Source organism: Mytilus edulis, chromosome 5 (genome assembly GCF_963676685.1).
Source record: "Mytilus edulis chromosome 5, xbMytEdul2.2, whole genome shotgun sequence".
Taxonomy (NCBI): Eukaryota; Metazoa; Mollusca; class Bivalvia; order Mytilida; family Mytilidae; genus Mytilus; species Mytilus edulis.
The window spans coordinates 30,430,279-30,447,725 of record NC_092348.1 but is presented as its reverse complement, the minus strand read 5'-3'; the positions used below and the strand labels follow the sequence as shown (position 1 = coordinate 30,447,725).

Here is a 17,447-nt window from a genome sequence, read left to right as displayed (position 1 = left end):
AAAAAAGAGACAAACAGAATGACAAATAATACAGCTACTAAACCACTCAACGTTCCCTCTTACACGGAACGAAAACGGAACGAACACGCAAATGGAATGGAATGAGAACGATCGAGTTAAATCAGTCAGAATCGTGTTTCTGTACTCATTTCATTCATATAAGTCAAATCGTGTTTTTCCGCTCACAGTCGTGTGTGAACGAAACGAACGAAACGATCAGTATATTCCGTGTAAACAAACATGTTCCGTTCAGAAACGATACTATCTCACCTGATTGGTTGTTTGGCGTTTATGCTAGTTTTCAAATTTCCAAATGAAACGAATAAATATACTAAAATTAATAGGTATATTATACTACTCATATACTTATTTATGAATAGTTTTATTCATTACATTATTTCGTTATTGCATATAAAATAAAAGTAATAAGTCTGAAATTAATGTATAAAAAGACAAGTAACATAAAAAAAATATTCAAATTATGAAGGGCTAACAAGATCAATCTAAATATTAAAATACTTTCTCTTCTTTTGCTGGCTTGTTATACGAGTTCTTAAAAAAAATGCATATTACTTGGAAAAAAAAATGTACGCGAACATTCTTTATTTCATTATTCACATCTATTATTAAAGTTGTCATTTTTTCTATTTATTTTGCTTAGGGATCTTCATATTAGTTAGTGAAATATACATCGTAAAAGACGTATCTCAGAAATATAATTTAGTGACAGTCGCTCTCCTTGGTTAAAATAAATAAAAATTATTATATTAACATTTGTGTGTCAATCTTTTTCGTTTTCAACGTCAAACGATTTGCATAGTTTTCTTTATTAAAGAAATGAATGACTGTATTCGTGTTTGTAATTAAACTAATTCCTGTTACGGTTTTTTCGAAAAAATAAAATAAAAAATCTTCTTATTTCGTTTCACGTAGGGAAACCATGTCTTACGATGACTGTAGTGAAAACATCTCCCATTTTGTATATACGCGTATGAACGGTATACATGTATTTAACCGTTTTCAAACCTAGGACAATATTCTGCAAACGACATTCTTCAATTAAACCATTAACCAAATTCTGTTAAAATATCTGCATAAGCAGGTCAAGTCCAGTATTATTTACATATACAATGTATTTGTTGTTATTCAAGTGCAAAAACCGGTAATCGGTAATGATTGTTTGTTGGTTTCTTATATTCCAGTGGCACATATATCATGCATGCTCAGGACGAATTACGTTCACTGATATACTTAGAAAGACTATTCAGTGAAGAAAATAATCATTCAATATATAGTACTTTCTGTTTACCTATAAGGCTCAAAACAATTAAACGGTTGATTTTATTAGAAAATCTATCTAACGGAAATTACAAAACAGACGTTTATAACAAAAACTGAAAAGTAACCAGACACAAGAGAAGGGAGTCATTTTAAACGTGTTTGAAAAAGAAATAAAACTGCTTTGAATATCTAAAAATACTATGAAAATATTGGAAATGTCTTGGACAGTAAAATAAATACCAAATATGAAAAAAAATATACTCTTATAAGATATTTGTTTTTATGTAATATGCAAGTAAGTGACGATTGGCTTGGAAATAGAAATAATCATGTTTAAAATAAACTTTATGAACTTTTAAATTAATAACATCACTCCTAATTTGTGCATTTTTTGCGTTCTTTGCCGACCGCAAATACAAAGCTTTGATCGGAATCTCGCTAATTGATAATAGTTTCCAGAATAACTTCATACATGTAACACCTTTTTTTTCTAGTCCATCATGTCCATATAAAAGAGGGACGAAAGATACCAAAGGGACAGTCAAACTCATAAATCTAAAACAAACTGACAACGCCATGGCTAAAAATGAAAAAGACAAACAGAAAAACAATAGTACACTTGACACAACATAGAAAACTAAAGAATAAACAACACGAACCCCACCAAAAACTAGGGGTGATCTCAGGTGTTCCGGAAGGGTAAGCAGATCCTGCTCCACATGCGGCACCCGTCGTGTTGCTTATGTGATTACAAATCCGGTAAATAGTCTAATTCGGTAGGTCAAATTCATGAAAGGGAAGGTGATTGTAGTTACGACGTAAGGAACATATCCGATATCATTTGTGAAATGGTTATTCCATAACGGTCAACCAACTCGTGATGGCGTCCGTAAAATTTACGAAGGGATAATTTCAACTTCACCATTTGGAACTCTTGATTTAATAGCTTCCTTGTGAGCAGTAACCCTCTATCAAGAAAATCATGATAGGAAATGCAAGCACGGGAATATCGTATCAATTGAGAGATATATACCCCGTATGCAGGTGCTGCTGGAATGTTGCCACTTAGAAATGGAAAGTTCACAATTGGAAAGCTGAAATCATCTCTTTTGTCGTAAAGTTTTGTCTTCAACCTACCCTCATTGTCAATTTCTAGATGTAAGTCAAGATACGAAGCTGACTTAACTGTATCTGTAGTATCCTTTATCTCCAATTCGATGGGATAGATGCGTTCCACATAGTCACCAAATTTTGAATTGTTTAGTGAAAGAACGTCATCTATATAACGGAAAGTAGAGTTAAAGGATATTGCTAACTTCTTATCTTTCTTCCTAAGAAGTTCCTGCATGAAGTCAGCCTCATAATAATAAAGAAACAAGTCAGCAAGTAGAGGGGCACAGTTTGTTCCCATTGGGATGCCGACAGTCTGTTGAAAAACACGTCCTCCGAACGTCACAAATAGGTTGTCGATCAAGAAATCAATCATCTTGATAATATCGGTTTCAGAGAATTTTTTGTTTGAATCAGAGTGATTCTTTACAAAGTAGGATTTATCCCTCCCTAAGACAAGATACTTGTATCTACGATGGCCATTCTTTTTTATGAAGCAAAGTAATACCAACTCTTTTAATTTGTCTTTAAGTTTGGAATGTGGAATACTTGTGTAAAGAGTAGAGAAGTCAAATGTTTTAATACTGTTACAAGATGAAAGAGAGTTAGATTGTATGTACTCTAAAAGATCTTTGGAATTTTTAAGTATCCACATCTGATTCACGCCACCTCTAGAATAGGCAGTTTCACAATAACTTTGAAGCCCGTCTTTGATTGCTGATAAAATGGATGTTAATAATTTAGAAAGAGGTTTTGTGGAGCACTTTGAAGACCCAGCAATATACCGCTGTTTGTAAGGACACTTATGTAGTTTAGGTATCCAATACAGTGATGGAAGATCCAGTTCTTCATCTTTGGTTGAAATACCAAAGGAACAAAGAACAGACCTATGATTATCCAGGATTTACTCTTTGGTAAGTGTCGTGAGGGTATATGTTGAGTTTCCAAGTGAATTGTCTATACCTAATTCGTCTATCAAGCAATTAATGTAATGACTTTTACAGACAAAAACGATGTTATTTGGGGCTTTGTCTGCGGGGACAACAACATATTTATCATGGAGGTCGGATAGGTGTTTAGCAACATTTGGGTCTTTAAAGATTGACGTAGCATGGGCATTGATGGACCCATTCAGTTTCTTAATTCAGATTTGTATTAAGGACCTCACTGCCTTTATCCATTCGGATAGAGTGTCTACGTCTTCCTTCTCGCGCTTAGCCCATTGCCTGGCATAATCCTCGACTGAATCCATCAAAATTTTAAAGTTGTATTTCCAATTGATGGATTTAGGCTCACGATATTTCGGACCTTTCGATAACACGTTTCGTAGAGAAGTGTTATTAACAATGTTAAGGTCACCGGTAATAACGTGACCAGCAGGATTATATGTGAATTGGGAACTAGCACAAGTGCAATCAGGAGGTTTAGACTTGAAGTCGTCAATATCGAGATCCTGCAAAACGCGTTTGTAATTGAAAATTTTAGTTGCAATAGGTTTGGTATAGGTTTAAGAAATTATTGGTACAGACTGGTCTTTAGAATAAGGAGGTATTTTCGATTGAACTAATTTATGATGAAGGATATTGCCAAGGTTGACGCCATCGAGACCTTTGTTGGCAAAGGAAAGATTTAGAAAAGATCTTTTCTCTTTTTCATCTTTTCCAATGCGAACTGGCTTGAAAAGTCTATGACTTGCAATATCCAAAATTATAGCTTGAAGTTTGTATTGGTTTGAATGAGGGTTTGTAACAGTGGATTCCAAACATAAATTGAACAGAGAATGAAGTTTTGAAAGGGGTAATGAATAAAGTTTCGTGCGAATGTGATGAATACCTAACGGTTTGTGTATGCATGGCAGCAAGTCATTAATAGAGACATCATGCAGAGAGGGTGATGTATAATGACGATGGCCATGACTACGTCTACGACGAGGAGTCGAGTTGAATATATTCATCACATTCACCGAGTTACACGAAGGACTAGATATAATACCTATACCATCAATTTTGTCATTGCAGCCATACGGTGTTGCAGTTCCCAATTGTCTAATCCAGTAGTCTTCTTTTTGTCTACGGAGAGTCGTTGAAAGATTAGGATTGTTCGAGCTATGGTATATTTTTTCAATAATTCGAACTGTCATAGAAACGATGGAATGATCGGGCTGATTGAAATGCTGGTATAGAATGTCGTTAGCATTGAGGTTAATGTCTGATCTATGACCGCACATCCGTTTGTTTAGCCTTCCTTTCGTTTCACCGACGTATACCAATCCGCAAAGGTTGCACTCTAATCCGTAGACGACATTTATCGATTTACAATTCAGATCATCGTAACTTCTGGTAAAATATGACTTCTTGGTCAAATTGCTAGTGAATTCAGCATCTGTAATTAAAATAGCACAAGTTTTGCAGCCTTTGGTCTCACATTTTGAAATGCGACAGTGTTGTACTGTGTCATCAAAAACCAAAATGTCTTTAAGGATAACTGAACATGGCTGTATATGTGTAATGTTGCTGTTGTCACTAGGACGATGATCTGAATGAGTCGTGTTTGGGATATTTGTCATGTCTGGTGATGAGGGTAATGTACATGTTGATTTTTAGAATCCGTCTATCACATCGTCACTCTTAGAAGTTTCCCACCTTGGGAGAGAAATAAATAGTCGCTATATATTTCACAATTGGGAACTTTTAGGTGTTCGAACTAAAATCAGAATAATGTTTCAGTTTAATCACGTTTATCATCGATAATTGACCAATATTATGATTTAGTTTAAACTGTAATAAATCAGAAAATTGATATTTTTTTTTACACTTGTTTCATTTAGATTTAATCGTTTAAAAATTGTTATAGCAAACTTAAAAATTGCCAAAATGTCAATATATGTATATATAAAGGGGCCCTTTATAGCATGTTTAGATATAATGCATACTAGTATGTTATTTTTCATATTAAAAGCTTTGACATATTAATATATACCTTTAATATAAAACATGTTAAGCCCCGCCGAATTTTGTGCTTGTCTCAAGTCAAGAGCCTCTGGTATTTCTTAGTCTTGTATGCTTTTTAATTTTAGCTCATTTATATATTTCGGAGTTGAGTATGACGTCCATTATCACTGAACTAGTATATACATTTTTTTGGAGGCTTTCTAAAGCACGACTCCGGGTGCGAGATTTTCTCAATGTCTTGAAAACCCATTGGTGGCCTTTGGCTGTTTTCAACTCGATAATCGGGTTGTTGTTTCTTTGAAAACATTCCCCATTTTCATTCTCAATTTTACGTCATGTTGAGTTGGAAATATCCAGGATATTCAAATCATGGTCATATACATACACGTATCTATGATGAAAACAGAAAATATTCATGGTCGGATCAAGCCATTTAAAAAAAGGGGTGGGGGGGGGGGGGGTCCAACACAGGATATAGAAGAGTTCCAATCATATGACCCCATCCAAAAGCATTGATCGTCAAAAATAGTTGGTTCCAACCCCCGTAACCCAACTGAATAAGATTTGAAAGACTCCGTTATAAAGTTTACGACAGATAGGTATTTATTCAAACTTTAATACTAAAACATATTACTTCGAAAAAAAATTGATTATAATAAAAACAAATTACCAATTCTTTTTATTTTGTCAAGTAACATAATGTATGATAGCTTTGTGAATCGATTCTTAGCTTATTTTCTTACGTTTTCCTAACGTATAGTGGCAAATATTCACTTAAATTCCGGATGAAATAGTGGTAATAACAAAATCTTATAATACTAAAATGTGTTAATCAAAATAGGGTAAGAATTTTGACAGCTACTGAACATTGGAGAAATATTATAAAGAGGCATACATTTTGAAAGTCCAACAGGCCACATATATACGATCATTCAAAGTGTTGTTGTAATTGTTCGTTAACTCGCATAGTGCACAGTAATGTACCTACTCGATGTTACACGAGTCGTCGATTTTAGCGTCCGTTTTCAACGAAACTTGGATGTCTATACTGCCTGCTCATCCATACTTATATCTCTGTTCGCGGCATTTGGTTTTACTGCTAGATGGAAGGTTCGAGGATGTTTTTTCATTTTAGACATATACAAACATGTATGTACTATGAAGACGACGAAATCTAAGCCATAATAATTTATCAATAATAAATCGGAAAGGGTGCTCTCAGAATTGTCAAATGCCGGTTTTCTTTTATCAAAGACCTACTTACAGATTTTTTTTTAATATTCGGGACAAATTGCATGACAAACAAGTATCATTAACGATCTATCCTCTTGTTCTAATGGTGAAACAGACTCGAAATAAAAGATATAGTCATATAAGCACTTGGGGTTTAAATCAAGATGTTTTAGCACACAACACTTTATATGCATTTGGTTATCAAAATTATTGAAAAAGAACTTGGCAAAACTATTATTAAATGTTTAGAATAGTTTAGTGGGAAAAAAATGGAACATAGACCAAATATTATGCGAGACAGGAATTAATTTCTTGCGTGCTACGTATACAACTCCAATGAAGATAATTAACATTTCGATTCATATTTCATAAAATTTGTCTCTCGCATTTGATAAAAACAACAGTTTTATAGACAACAAAAACAGAAATATTCAAAACAGGGAGTTTATTGAATAACACTTTGCATATTAGAAAAAAAAGGGAAAAACATTAAAGAAAAACTGCGAAAAGATACTGGAACAGAACTGAAATTAAATGTATCTTTCTCTAATGTTTAGATTGTTCTTTTTTTAACAAAATATTCCTCTTTTCGCGAAAAATTAAGTTGGACACACAGCAATGCAGTGCAGTAAGCAAAAGAAAGCAATTGAAAGATTGATACCTTCTTTGAACCATTAATTCATAAACACAACTGTTATGAAGTCTTTACAGCAACAGGATGACTTATTATCTGGTTTGAATCGTTTTGTGTCAGAACCTTTTTAGAGCTTACTATTCGGTATGGATTTTCTGTATTGTGACTTATGGTTGCTTTCATCTGTCATTAACTCTTGTGGATTGTTGTCTCTTTTGCAATCATAACAAATCTTATTATTTTAGATTTATGTCATTCTCTGTATAATTAAACTATTAAACTATTCCTGCGGAATATATACAATTCATGAATATTAATTGTATATCATTTTGATGTACCCCTGTCACGTACTATAATATAGTTAATTACCGCGAGATTTCAACTCAAACGTGCGTAGGATTTCGAGATGGTGACCTATAACAACTAACATCAATAAAAACTGGATCCCTGTTGTGTTCACTTATCTCTACACTAACAGTACGAAACTATAGATATTGCGGACCTGTTTAATATCTATAAGTCATTTGGTCTCTGTTGGCAGGGGTGGATCCACCCAATTTAAAAGGGGGGGTCCCAACCCAGAGTAAATAGGGGGTCCAACTATATGCTCCCATTCAAATGCATTGATCGTCCAAAAAAGGGGGTTCTCACCCCCGGAACCCCCCTCCCTTGGATCCGCCACTAGTTGGGTAGTTGTTTCGTGCAAAATATAGCTTTTTTATTCGTTTTCTCGTCCTCAATACACTTTCAGTATTCATCAGTCGATAACATGCAACTGTAGTATATTTCTAAGGTTTTACACGAATTTGCGACGACGCATTTTGTTTAATATTTATTGAATATTCTTTTCTACGCTATCAGTGCGATTTTTGTTATCCTGGTTTAATCTTAATATTACTTTATATAAGTTATATAATATATGATATATCAATAAACGAAAATTCAAAACTCTAAATACACTGCACTTTACACTAAATTTGTCGTTTTGTCCTTACTGACACAAAAGTGCAATATTTGAGATGATTTGTTGTAAAATTTCATATTGCTGTAAGTCATGAGTACAATTGATTAGAAAAGGAAAAAAAATCTTTTTTATACCAGTTCCTTGTTTCAAACAGTTTTGATTCATTATTTGTAGGTACTTTTTAATGAAAATTTTAAGACAAAGCTGAAATATCTACACTACATTATTCATGGTTTTCTAAAATCTTTCACCGGCAACGTTTAGGGCTGAATACCAATTTCTGGTTCATGGGAATTTGTAAGAATATCAAAATATTTTAGAAACATCATCATAAGCTATAATTTTTAATGATGATTGAAGTTTTTTAACGAACTTGACTGGCTATACAGCCTTTACATACATGTATCTACCGGTATGCCTTGCGTATTCAAATTAATTTTAAGCGTCAAATTACGGTAATAGTAAAGTTTTCAGTAACTGAAAAGGCAGCTGTCAGTGAATAAATCGACAACTTGTTCTGGTTTCGGCTTTTGTTTGCACAACACATATCATGCATATATAAAAAAAAGAAGATGTGGTATGATTGCCAGTGAGATGAATCCGAGCTCCACAAGACACCAAATGACACAGAAATTACCAATTTAATATATATATATTTATATATATATAACGGCCTTCAACAGGGAGCAAAACCCATTACACATCGTAAGCTCACGGTGATTATTTTTCATGTGACTTCTATTCTTGTGGCTATTTTTCCTGCGACTTCATTTCCTAGGGACTTTGTGTGACTTTTTTCCATGACTTTTTATTCGTTTACCGTTCTCTTAACAGGTATCACGTTATAACTACACTGTTATTGTCAGATTAGCTGAAAGCTAAAACATTTTGAATAAAAGAAATTAAAATACTGAATCATATCACTGAACAAGATTTTGAACACCAAAAAAAAAGATCAAAATCTGTATATATTCATATATCTTTATCAGTCTCATTTGCTAAAAATAACAAAAATAAAAGATCCATTTGATAAAAGAAATTTAAGATGATTGGCGGTAGAATAATTATCTGTTGAACAACTAAGTGTGAAATGTCTGGCTATTTCTCTAAAGATGTCCTGCAGAGTTCGCCCGCTGGTTATTTAGATTGATCCAAAAATGCATTCTAACCTCGAGAGCGTTGTCACCACTTTAATTATTACACAACTATTGCAATAAAATGTTGCTATAGCCATGTTAAGTAATTTTAGCCTTACAGAGATATTTTATTTTTAATAGTCCACTAAACCCAAACACAATGCTGCATACACTTGTTTCATAATATGCATGATATTTATAATATGTAAATAAAAAACACTTTCCTATAACAGTAAGATAACAGTCCCTATTTTTAAAGCAATCGTAGATACATTTTATTTAGCATTTACTTCATTTAAAATATATAGAAAAAAAACTAAACAAACTTACACACTGCAATTTTGTACATTCGTTTTTTTGTAAATTAGTTAGACAACCATAGCTGAAACTCGGCGTAACCAATAAGCCATGTTTATAATACACTTTAAGATAGATATATTGTAAACATCCTTTTTACTAAAAAAAAATAAGGAACCAGTGAATACATTTAATCTCAATATGGAAGTAAAATATATAATATTTCCCTCGAAATATTTCCATGTCTCAACAAGTTTTAATGGCTATACTGTGAACCAAAAAGTTTTACTAAATTTCACATCATTTTATTATAATAAACGGTTTATTCAGACCTGAGCCAGTGACCATCATTATCACTGTTGAAATTTCGTTGTCCAATCTTTAATTATAATCACATCCTCATTCTAGACACGTTCTTAGATTTTTTTCTTTCACGTTCTTTATACTTTTGTGTTTTCGTGACATATACATTTGAGGATAGTGATAAACATTTTCAATAATAAATCGTATGGGAAGAGCTAGATAAGTTCATGAGAGAGAGACACAAAAAAACAGTAAAGAGAAATCGAGTTTTTGTTTTGTTTAAACTACTGAAATCTTTATCAGAAAAGTACACTGTAGTCTAAAGTATGTATTAAACAATGAACATACATTTGAGATTAGTTTTTTATAATTAGAAAAATAACACACATAATTTTGCAATTATAATATAAAAAACAAGGTTTTGTTTTTTTTGCTAAACATATCTTCCGCAATTAACGAAAACCTCGGAAAAATGTATAAGAACCTATACGGAAGCAAGTATATAAGTTTATATGTGTTTTCAAATAATTTACGTAATATGTTTGCGTTATAATGTCAGGAGTTACCAGTGTGATTAATTGGCGACTTCTACATTGTGATCGTGTTATTTTTTTTTGTATTCAGTTACGAATCATGGGTTTTATCATAATTAATAATAAAAAAAACTAATGACTGGTATGTCTTTTTGTGGACTGTTATCCTGTGAACCATTAGAAGTAGAAGTCATATTTATAACCCATCGACCTTTTTCCCGTTGATTTACATAATCTATTTGCCACTGGACATCAAATAGAAATTAATCATCATCCTTAACGGTGTTATCTGAACACCCAGTGACAAATATTACATTGCTACATTGTACCTATTGACATAAATATGTGCAACAATCCCATTAAAATATACTGTGTAACGTTCCATGCAGAGACAGCAATCCAACTATTAACGTTAAAATAGAAATATATACGACAAATTTGACCTATAGATATAGACAAGTGTCCACAGTTTATTATACATCCTTGACAATTCATTTTAATTTCAGCAGAAGCTACAACAATACATTGTTCATGATATCGGAATGAACACCAGTTCTTTGGCATGCAAACTTTTATTTTTTTTTAGTATTTAACAATAAAAGTTATAAGTATTATATTTTACAAAAGCTAGTGCTCCAAAGAGATTGTGTGCAGTCGTTTTTTAGTCTTAATTTGATTCTAATCAATATTATTTTTTATACAAATAGTATATTTATCGCTTTTATTGTTTAACTAAATAATCATATTGGTACAGAAATGGCTTCATTTAAAATGAATAAAGACGTTGTGGTGGTCGTCGGTTTTGTTGATGAATAAAATACATGTGATGATGTGATTATAAAATACGAAATTTGACTGTGAAACGAACCAAATTATATTTCGCTTTAGAATGATATAATCGTTCACACATGCTGTAAACGTTCTAAAACGAAATGATTAGCTTCACGCGTTTACCGAACAACACGCTTAATTAATATCATTCTATGTCGTGTATAAACGGAATAGAACACGGCATGTAACACGGAATGAACTCAAACGAAATGAACGAAATGAATGAAATGAATGACACGGAAACGGAATGAACGAAACACGCAAACGGAACGAATGAAAAACGGAGCGAAAACGGAAAAACGGGAAACTTGAGTGGTTCCGTAGCGCTGAACGGGTCGTTGTCGACCTGGGTACTCCATCAACGTACCCTGGGTACTTTTACTTTCAATGATGGTACCCTGGGTACCATGTTTTGGATGAATGGTACCAATAGGGTACGTTTCCGTCGATAATCGTACCCAGCTTCGTACCGATTTGAGTCTTGAAATTTATCGCGAGATTTCTTAGGAGTTCCGAATAGTTAAATCACCAGATAAGATTTATTATATCTTGCCAATAGGTAACAAATTAAAGAATTAAGAACGCATCAGTGTTCTCCTTTTTTGAAAGAGGTAAGGTGGGTGTTTTGAAAATCCAACTTCCAACCGGACGTTACGCATAGAACAGAACGCAGAAGATCAGTCCCCCCCCCCATTTCCCCATATTTTATCAAACGTTTCTGTAGCATTATAGCTAAGCATTACATACTTCCTACCTTCAACACATGCACCAAAACCTCCACAATTCCGGAGACAATTGCCTGTCCCATTGCAGAGGAGGGTCTCCCGAGCAACCCAAATTCTCTGTTTTGGTTTATCAATGTCTTCACTCTTGAATATAATTGTGTCTGTCAAAAATCCATTTTCTCCCTTTTCAGCTTTCACATATTTTGTTTTAACTTCTCTTCCTTTCCGGATAATATTGGCCAAGTTGAAAGTTTCAATAGAATCCAAATACTCCTTAAGATTTTCTTGTTTAATTTTCCGCGCCATTTTGCATCATCAACAACATCAGCAACATCCAGAGATGTTCCGATAGCAATCACGTGGTTTTAAGACGAGAGTAGGGTACGTTTATTACTCCGCGGTACCATGACGCATTTTATTTCAAACGAGGGTACGTGTATGACAAAACACGGTACCCAGGGTACCATCATTGAAAGTAAAAGTACCCAGGGTACGTTGATGGAGTACCCAGGTCGACAACGACCCGTACGTTGATGGAGTACCCAGGTCGACAACGACCCGTTCAGCTTCAGTAGCTGTAGAACACAATACACAATTCAAAACGTAGAAAACTAAAAGTTAAGCAACACGAACCCTATATTCAGTTGATGGTTATCTCAGCTGCTCATTCACGACCAACTGCATTAATAACTTGACAATGCTTACGAGATCACTAAAATTCGACAGGAACATAAAAAGTTTGAAAAGCTTTATATTTATAGTATATCTTAATCGACTCCTAAAATAAATTGGGGTTCATTTATAAATTGCTCAAATAGTAACTTATTTGTTTCTATTAATCTATTTCTGTTTTTATCAATGTGTGTTTTTTTGTGCTGTTTTTATGTGCTGCATCGCGTTGTTTAAAGGGTTAATTTTTAGTTAGTCAGCAACTAGGTGTTGACATGCATATCAATTATATGGTATTTTTCATAAATTTACTATATGCAAAAGTATGAATTATTCTAAAAACTAACGATTTTCTTATCCTAGGCATTGATAACCTTAGCCGTATTTGGCACAACGTTTTCGAATGTTTGGTCATCAATGCGTTAAAACTCTATACTTGTTTGGTTTTCTTGCTGTTTTGATTTGTGCGTCACTGGTGAGTATTATGCAGACGAAACGCGCGTCTGACGTATTAAAATATAATCCTGGTACTTCTTAACTATTTGCATGTCGAAATGTATAATTGTATTGTTAATTTGTGGGTTTTTTCTGTCATGAATGTTCTTGCATTTATTTGTGCTGCATTCCAGTCATATAATGAAGTCCTTTTAGTGTTATATTTAACATAGTCGTACAAATAGGTTCGACCCACTATTTTGTTCTTAAAACCCTGTACCATTCAGGAAAAGTGCAGTTGTTAACCTATATTTCGTGTCTGTGTGTGTAACTTTGTCGTGTTTTATGCACTTCATTGTTTCTGTTGTTTCGTTGTTTTTCTTTTATAGTTGATGGGTTCTGCTCGGTGTTAGTTAGTAACCCGGATTTGTTTTTTTCTCAATAAATTTATATGACACTCAAACAGCGGTATACTTCTGTTGATTTTATCTACTAACAACCAAATTTCTCTTATATTTGTCAAAAGCATAACATATTCTCAATATTAATATAAACCAAAGTAGCATGAATTAAAAAAGAATGCATATGAAAAGCATCTTTGTCTGCGAAGACAATTTAATGATATGTATACTCGTTAAACGGAATCAGAAAATCAAAATTTAATAAAGTTGTTATTACGTGGTGCATAAATTAATTTTAACCATTTAAAATTAGGGTGTTTCCTTTGTTGGAGTAGAAATACCTATTAAGGAACTGGAAAAAATTCAGTGTGTTGCTGTTGCCAGAAACAAATATTATGAAACCGAGGTTGATGAAAAAGGAAAAGTTTTTGAACCAGAAGTTGACCGGAATATCAAAGTCAAGTTTCCAGAAGGAGCTTTTGCGGGAAAAACTATTGTTGCAACAAAGGTATATATTGTTAATACAAAACCTTTCCGGGTCAGCTACTTTTTTTAACTCTTACATAACCTGGAGAACTATATTGAGGCTATCACATTTGAAATAGGTACACCACTGCTAACTTGAAACTGCTCACTAAAAGGAAACTTGATATGAAATAAAATACTTTTCAGCTCAGAAGGGTTAATGGAAACCTGAAAACTGAAAAGTAGCTGTGGGTACTTACATTTGCCAAAAACTTGATACGGAAATAATAGCATGGCTAGGAATCTATAAATAAAGTATGAAAAAAATGCTAAAGTTTAAATGTTGTGTAACAATAATTACACACACAAACTATGGACTAAAGTATGTATAGAAAATATGCTGTTTAACTATAGAATGTAAAAAAATATAATTGATTGATTGTTGGTTGCTTAACGTCCAGTGGCAATTATTTCATGCACATTCAGGACGAGAACAAGTTCACAATAAATACAATAGGTAGGTTGATACAATAGAGGCCATCTGGGATGATGGTCGGAGAAATTTGCACTGCCACCGGAAAAGGAGGGTATTTTGGATAGGGACAGAAATTTAGCCTTGCAACAGGCCACCTACGGACCCCTCAAAGAGTTGTTGCAAGGGTTCTTAACGTGCAAAGAGCGTGACACTCTTTTACACGAGGCATCGGATTTAACGTCCCCCTTCTGACCGGACGTGACTGCGAACTTGATACATCCCGCACAGCCAAACGGACGCCCCACTACGGCAAGCGTTTTACTGCCGGTCGGGAGAAGACCAAGTGACCATATTTCTATACCCCAGTCACCCTTGGGGATGAAAAAAAGTATAAAAAATATATATATAACAAACTACAATATAAAATGTCCATAACAAAGTTATAACGTGACAAGAAGTAAAGAATATCAAATGCATTTGTACGTATGAGATTTTAGGAACGTAAATTACTGGTTTATATGATTTATAACACAAACCAAATATAATAATAACGGCTATAATGCGTTAAATGGTCGATAGTTTCTGTTATATTTTGAATGATATTTCATCAATTGACATTAGTTTAATCAAAAATGTGTTGTGTTGTTTAAGGCATTACAATGGACTAATTCTGATATCAAAAAGGCATCCAAAAAGCACAAAGAGTTGGAAAATATCAAAACAGCTGGTTCCTTTATAGATATATCATGTGAAAATACAACAAAGGAGGATTCAGATTTAGAGATGTATGATTTTGGATGGGTTGGTAAGTTACCAGATTTCTTCTTCCTCTTCTTCTTCTTCCTCTTTCTTCTTCTTCTCTTTCTTCTTCTTCTTCTTCTTCTTCTTCTTCTTCTTCTTCTTCTTCTTCTTCTTCTTCTTCTTCTTCTTCTTCTTCTTCTTCTTCTTCTTCTTCTTCTTCTTCTTCTTCTTCTTCTTCTTCTTCTTCTTCTTCTTCTTCTTCTTCTTCTTCTTCTTCTGTCCTAATTCAGATATAAATGTCTACAGTTCCAATGAAAATTGATTATTCCTGCATTCCTTTATTGTAGTTGACAAAAAATTACAAAAGAATCAATCCGTTAACCAAGAGACAATTAACAAATGTAGCCGATATGTAGTCAACAATCTAAACCTTGATGAAAGTACTTTGTATGATGTATTTGATAGTGATTTTGTGGACGACTTGAAGGTACAGTTTGTTGATAAATGTATTAAATTCGACAATATGAATTATTCAGATTCACTAGTACAAAAAATATTTACTAAACATAATGTTTATAAGTTAAGAATGATATACTATTTGGTATTGCTTTAAATATTGAAACAGAAACACGATACAGAGGATACCAAGTATTTGGTAATAACACATAACAAAGAAAAATGTCACATCAAGGCCAAAAAAAAAAGAAAAGGAAAAATTCCAGTGTAAAAAAACGATATGCATATACTTTCAACCTTAACAATACGAACATGACCAAATTATGAGAGTGGAAGTATCAAGTTTTTAAAAGGTATAAGCAAATCTGCTCCACAAATCTATCCACAATTATGCTCGTGAAACAGAAAACAATTGGTGAAAAGTCACTTTCTTAAAATTCAAAATCAATCTTTTTAAATAGTTTTCCTTACGGATTTGACGTAAGGTACAACTATACGAAGCAAAAACTATCGTGCAAAAGAAACATTAAAAAAAAACGTTTAGGGATTAAGTTTTCAGTCGGTTCATATTAGGAATTAGAGTGAGATTTTTTTCTTCTGAATTGTCTGCAAATAGATAGCCTTCAGGTTAAGTGTTTTGTGTGATTTTGAGGTTAAATCATTCGGGACGACAGGGTCCACTCGATAGATCACATTCATTTTTACATCCATGCTTTTTGATATTTTGTTTCATGTATTAAGAAATTGATTGATTTACAAATGATTGTGTTTTATGAAATATTAGTATATATATGAAAACATTTCGATCAGATTCGTAATTTGTATACGATAAATATTATTAAATGGTTGTTATCAAACCAGTCCTCGGCTCTGTCGTGTCGTATTGCACTTTACTCTTTTTATAATATGTATTAGACGTATGATTATTGTCAGTGATTGTGATATATGGGTGTTAACGGAAGAAGAACAAAGTTTATAATTTGTTTGTTATGATATTCGTCAGTCTTATTTTTATCTACAGACGAAAGAGACAGAAGGGGACAAGAATCGTTTGATTCTTCGTCATTTGCACGATTATGATTCTGATAGTGACTTCGATAATTTTTTAATCGGATTGAAATCTACGCATCCAGATCTTGAAAATAAAATAAAATGCGTAAAAGATCAAGTCAGTCTTAGTAGCAAAACAGAAGACACGGAGTCGGAAAACAACTACGGCAATGACTTTGATCCAGGTTTGAAGATTTATTACAATCATGTAAATATCACCCAGAAGATTAAAAAATCTAAAATAATTTGCATAAATATGGAGAGCCCCAGCTGTCATATTTAAGAGATGTACAAAACATTATACAAAAAGACTGTAAAGCTAGTGTAAAATCATTCAAACGGAAAAACAAGAAACACTTATGAACCACATTAATATACGACAACCACTGAACATCAGATTTCTGACTGGGCAGGTGCAAACAATTGCAGCGGGATTAAACGTTTTAATGGTTCCAAACCTTCTCCCGTCTTCTAAAATAGGTAGCATAACATCACAACATAGACATAGAAAGATACACTATAAAATATCGTTTGGATTGACTTAACTCTGTCAAAAAAATGAACATATATGTATGATTTTATGGTTTTACACCTAAACCACCATTTTCTACATTTGAAAATGCCTGTACCAAGTCAGGAATATGACAGTTCTTGTCCATTCGTTTTTGATGCGTTTTGTTATTTGATTTTGCCATGTGATTATGGACTTTCCTAATTGATTTTCCTCTGAGTTCTGTATTTTTGTGATATTACTTTG

At 33.2% G+C, this 17,447-nt stretch overlaps 1 protein-coding gene across 1 annotated transcript in view; it reads left to right on the top strand.

Annotated features, from left to right (window-relative positions):
- LOC139525032 (uncharacterized) overlaps positions 1-17,447 on the top strand; it is a 55,182-nt gene that overhangs the window by 12,263 nt on the left and 25,472 nt on the right. Inside the window, exons 9-12 of the mRNA XM_071320210.1 lie at positions 13,817-14,011; positions 15,095-15,248; positions 15,532-15,671; positions 16,662-16,875. Coding sequence (XP_071176311.1) covers positions 13,817-14,011; positions 15,095-15,248; positions 15,532-15,671; positions 16,662-16,875 — 703 coding nt within the window. The remainder of the gene's footprint in view (positions 1-13,816; positions 14,012-15,094; positions 15,249-15,531; positions 15,672-16,661; positions 16,876-17,447) is intronic.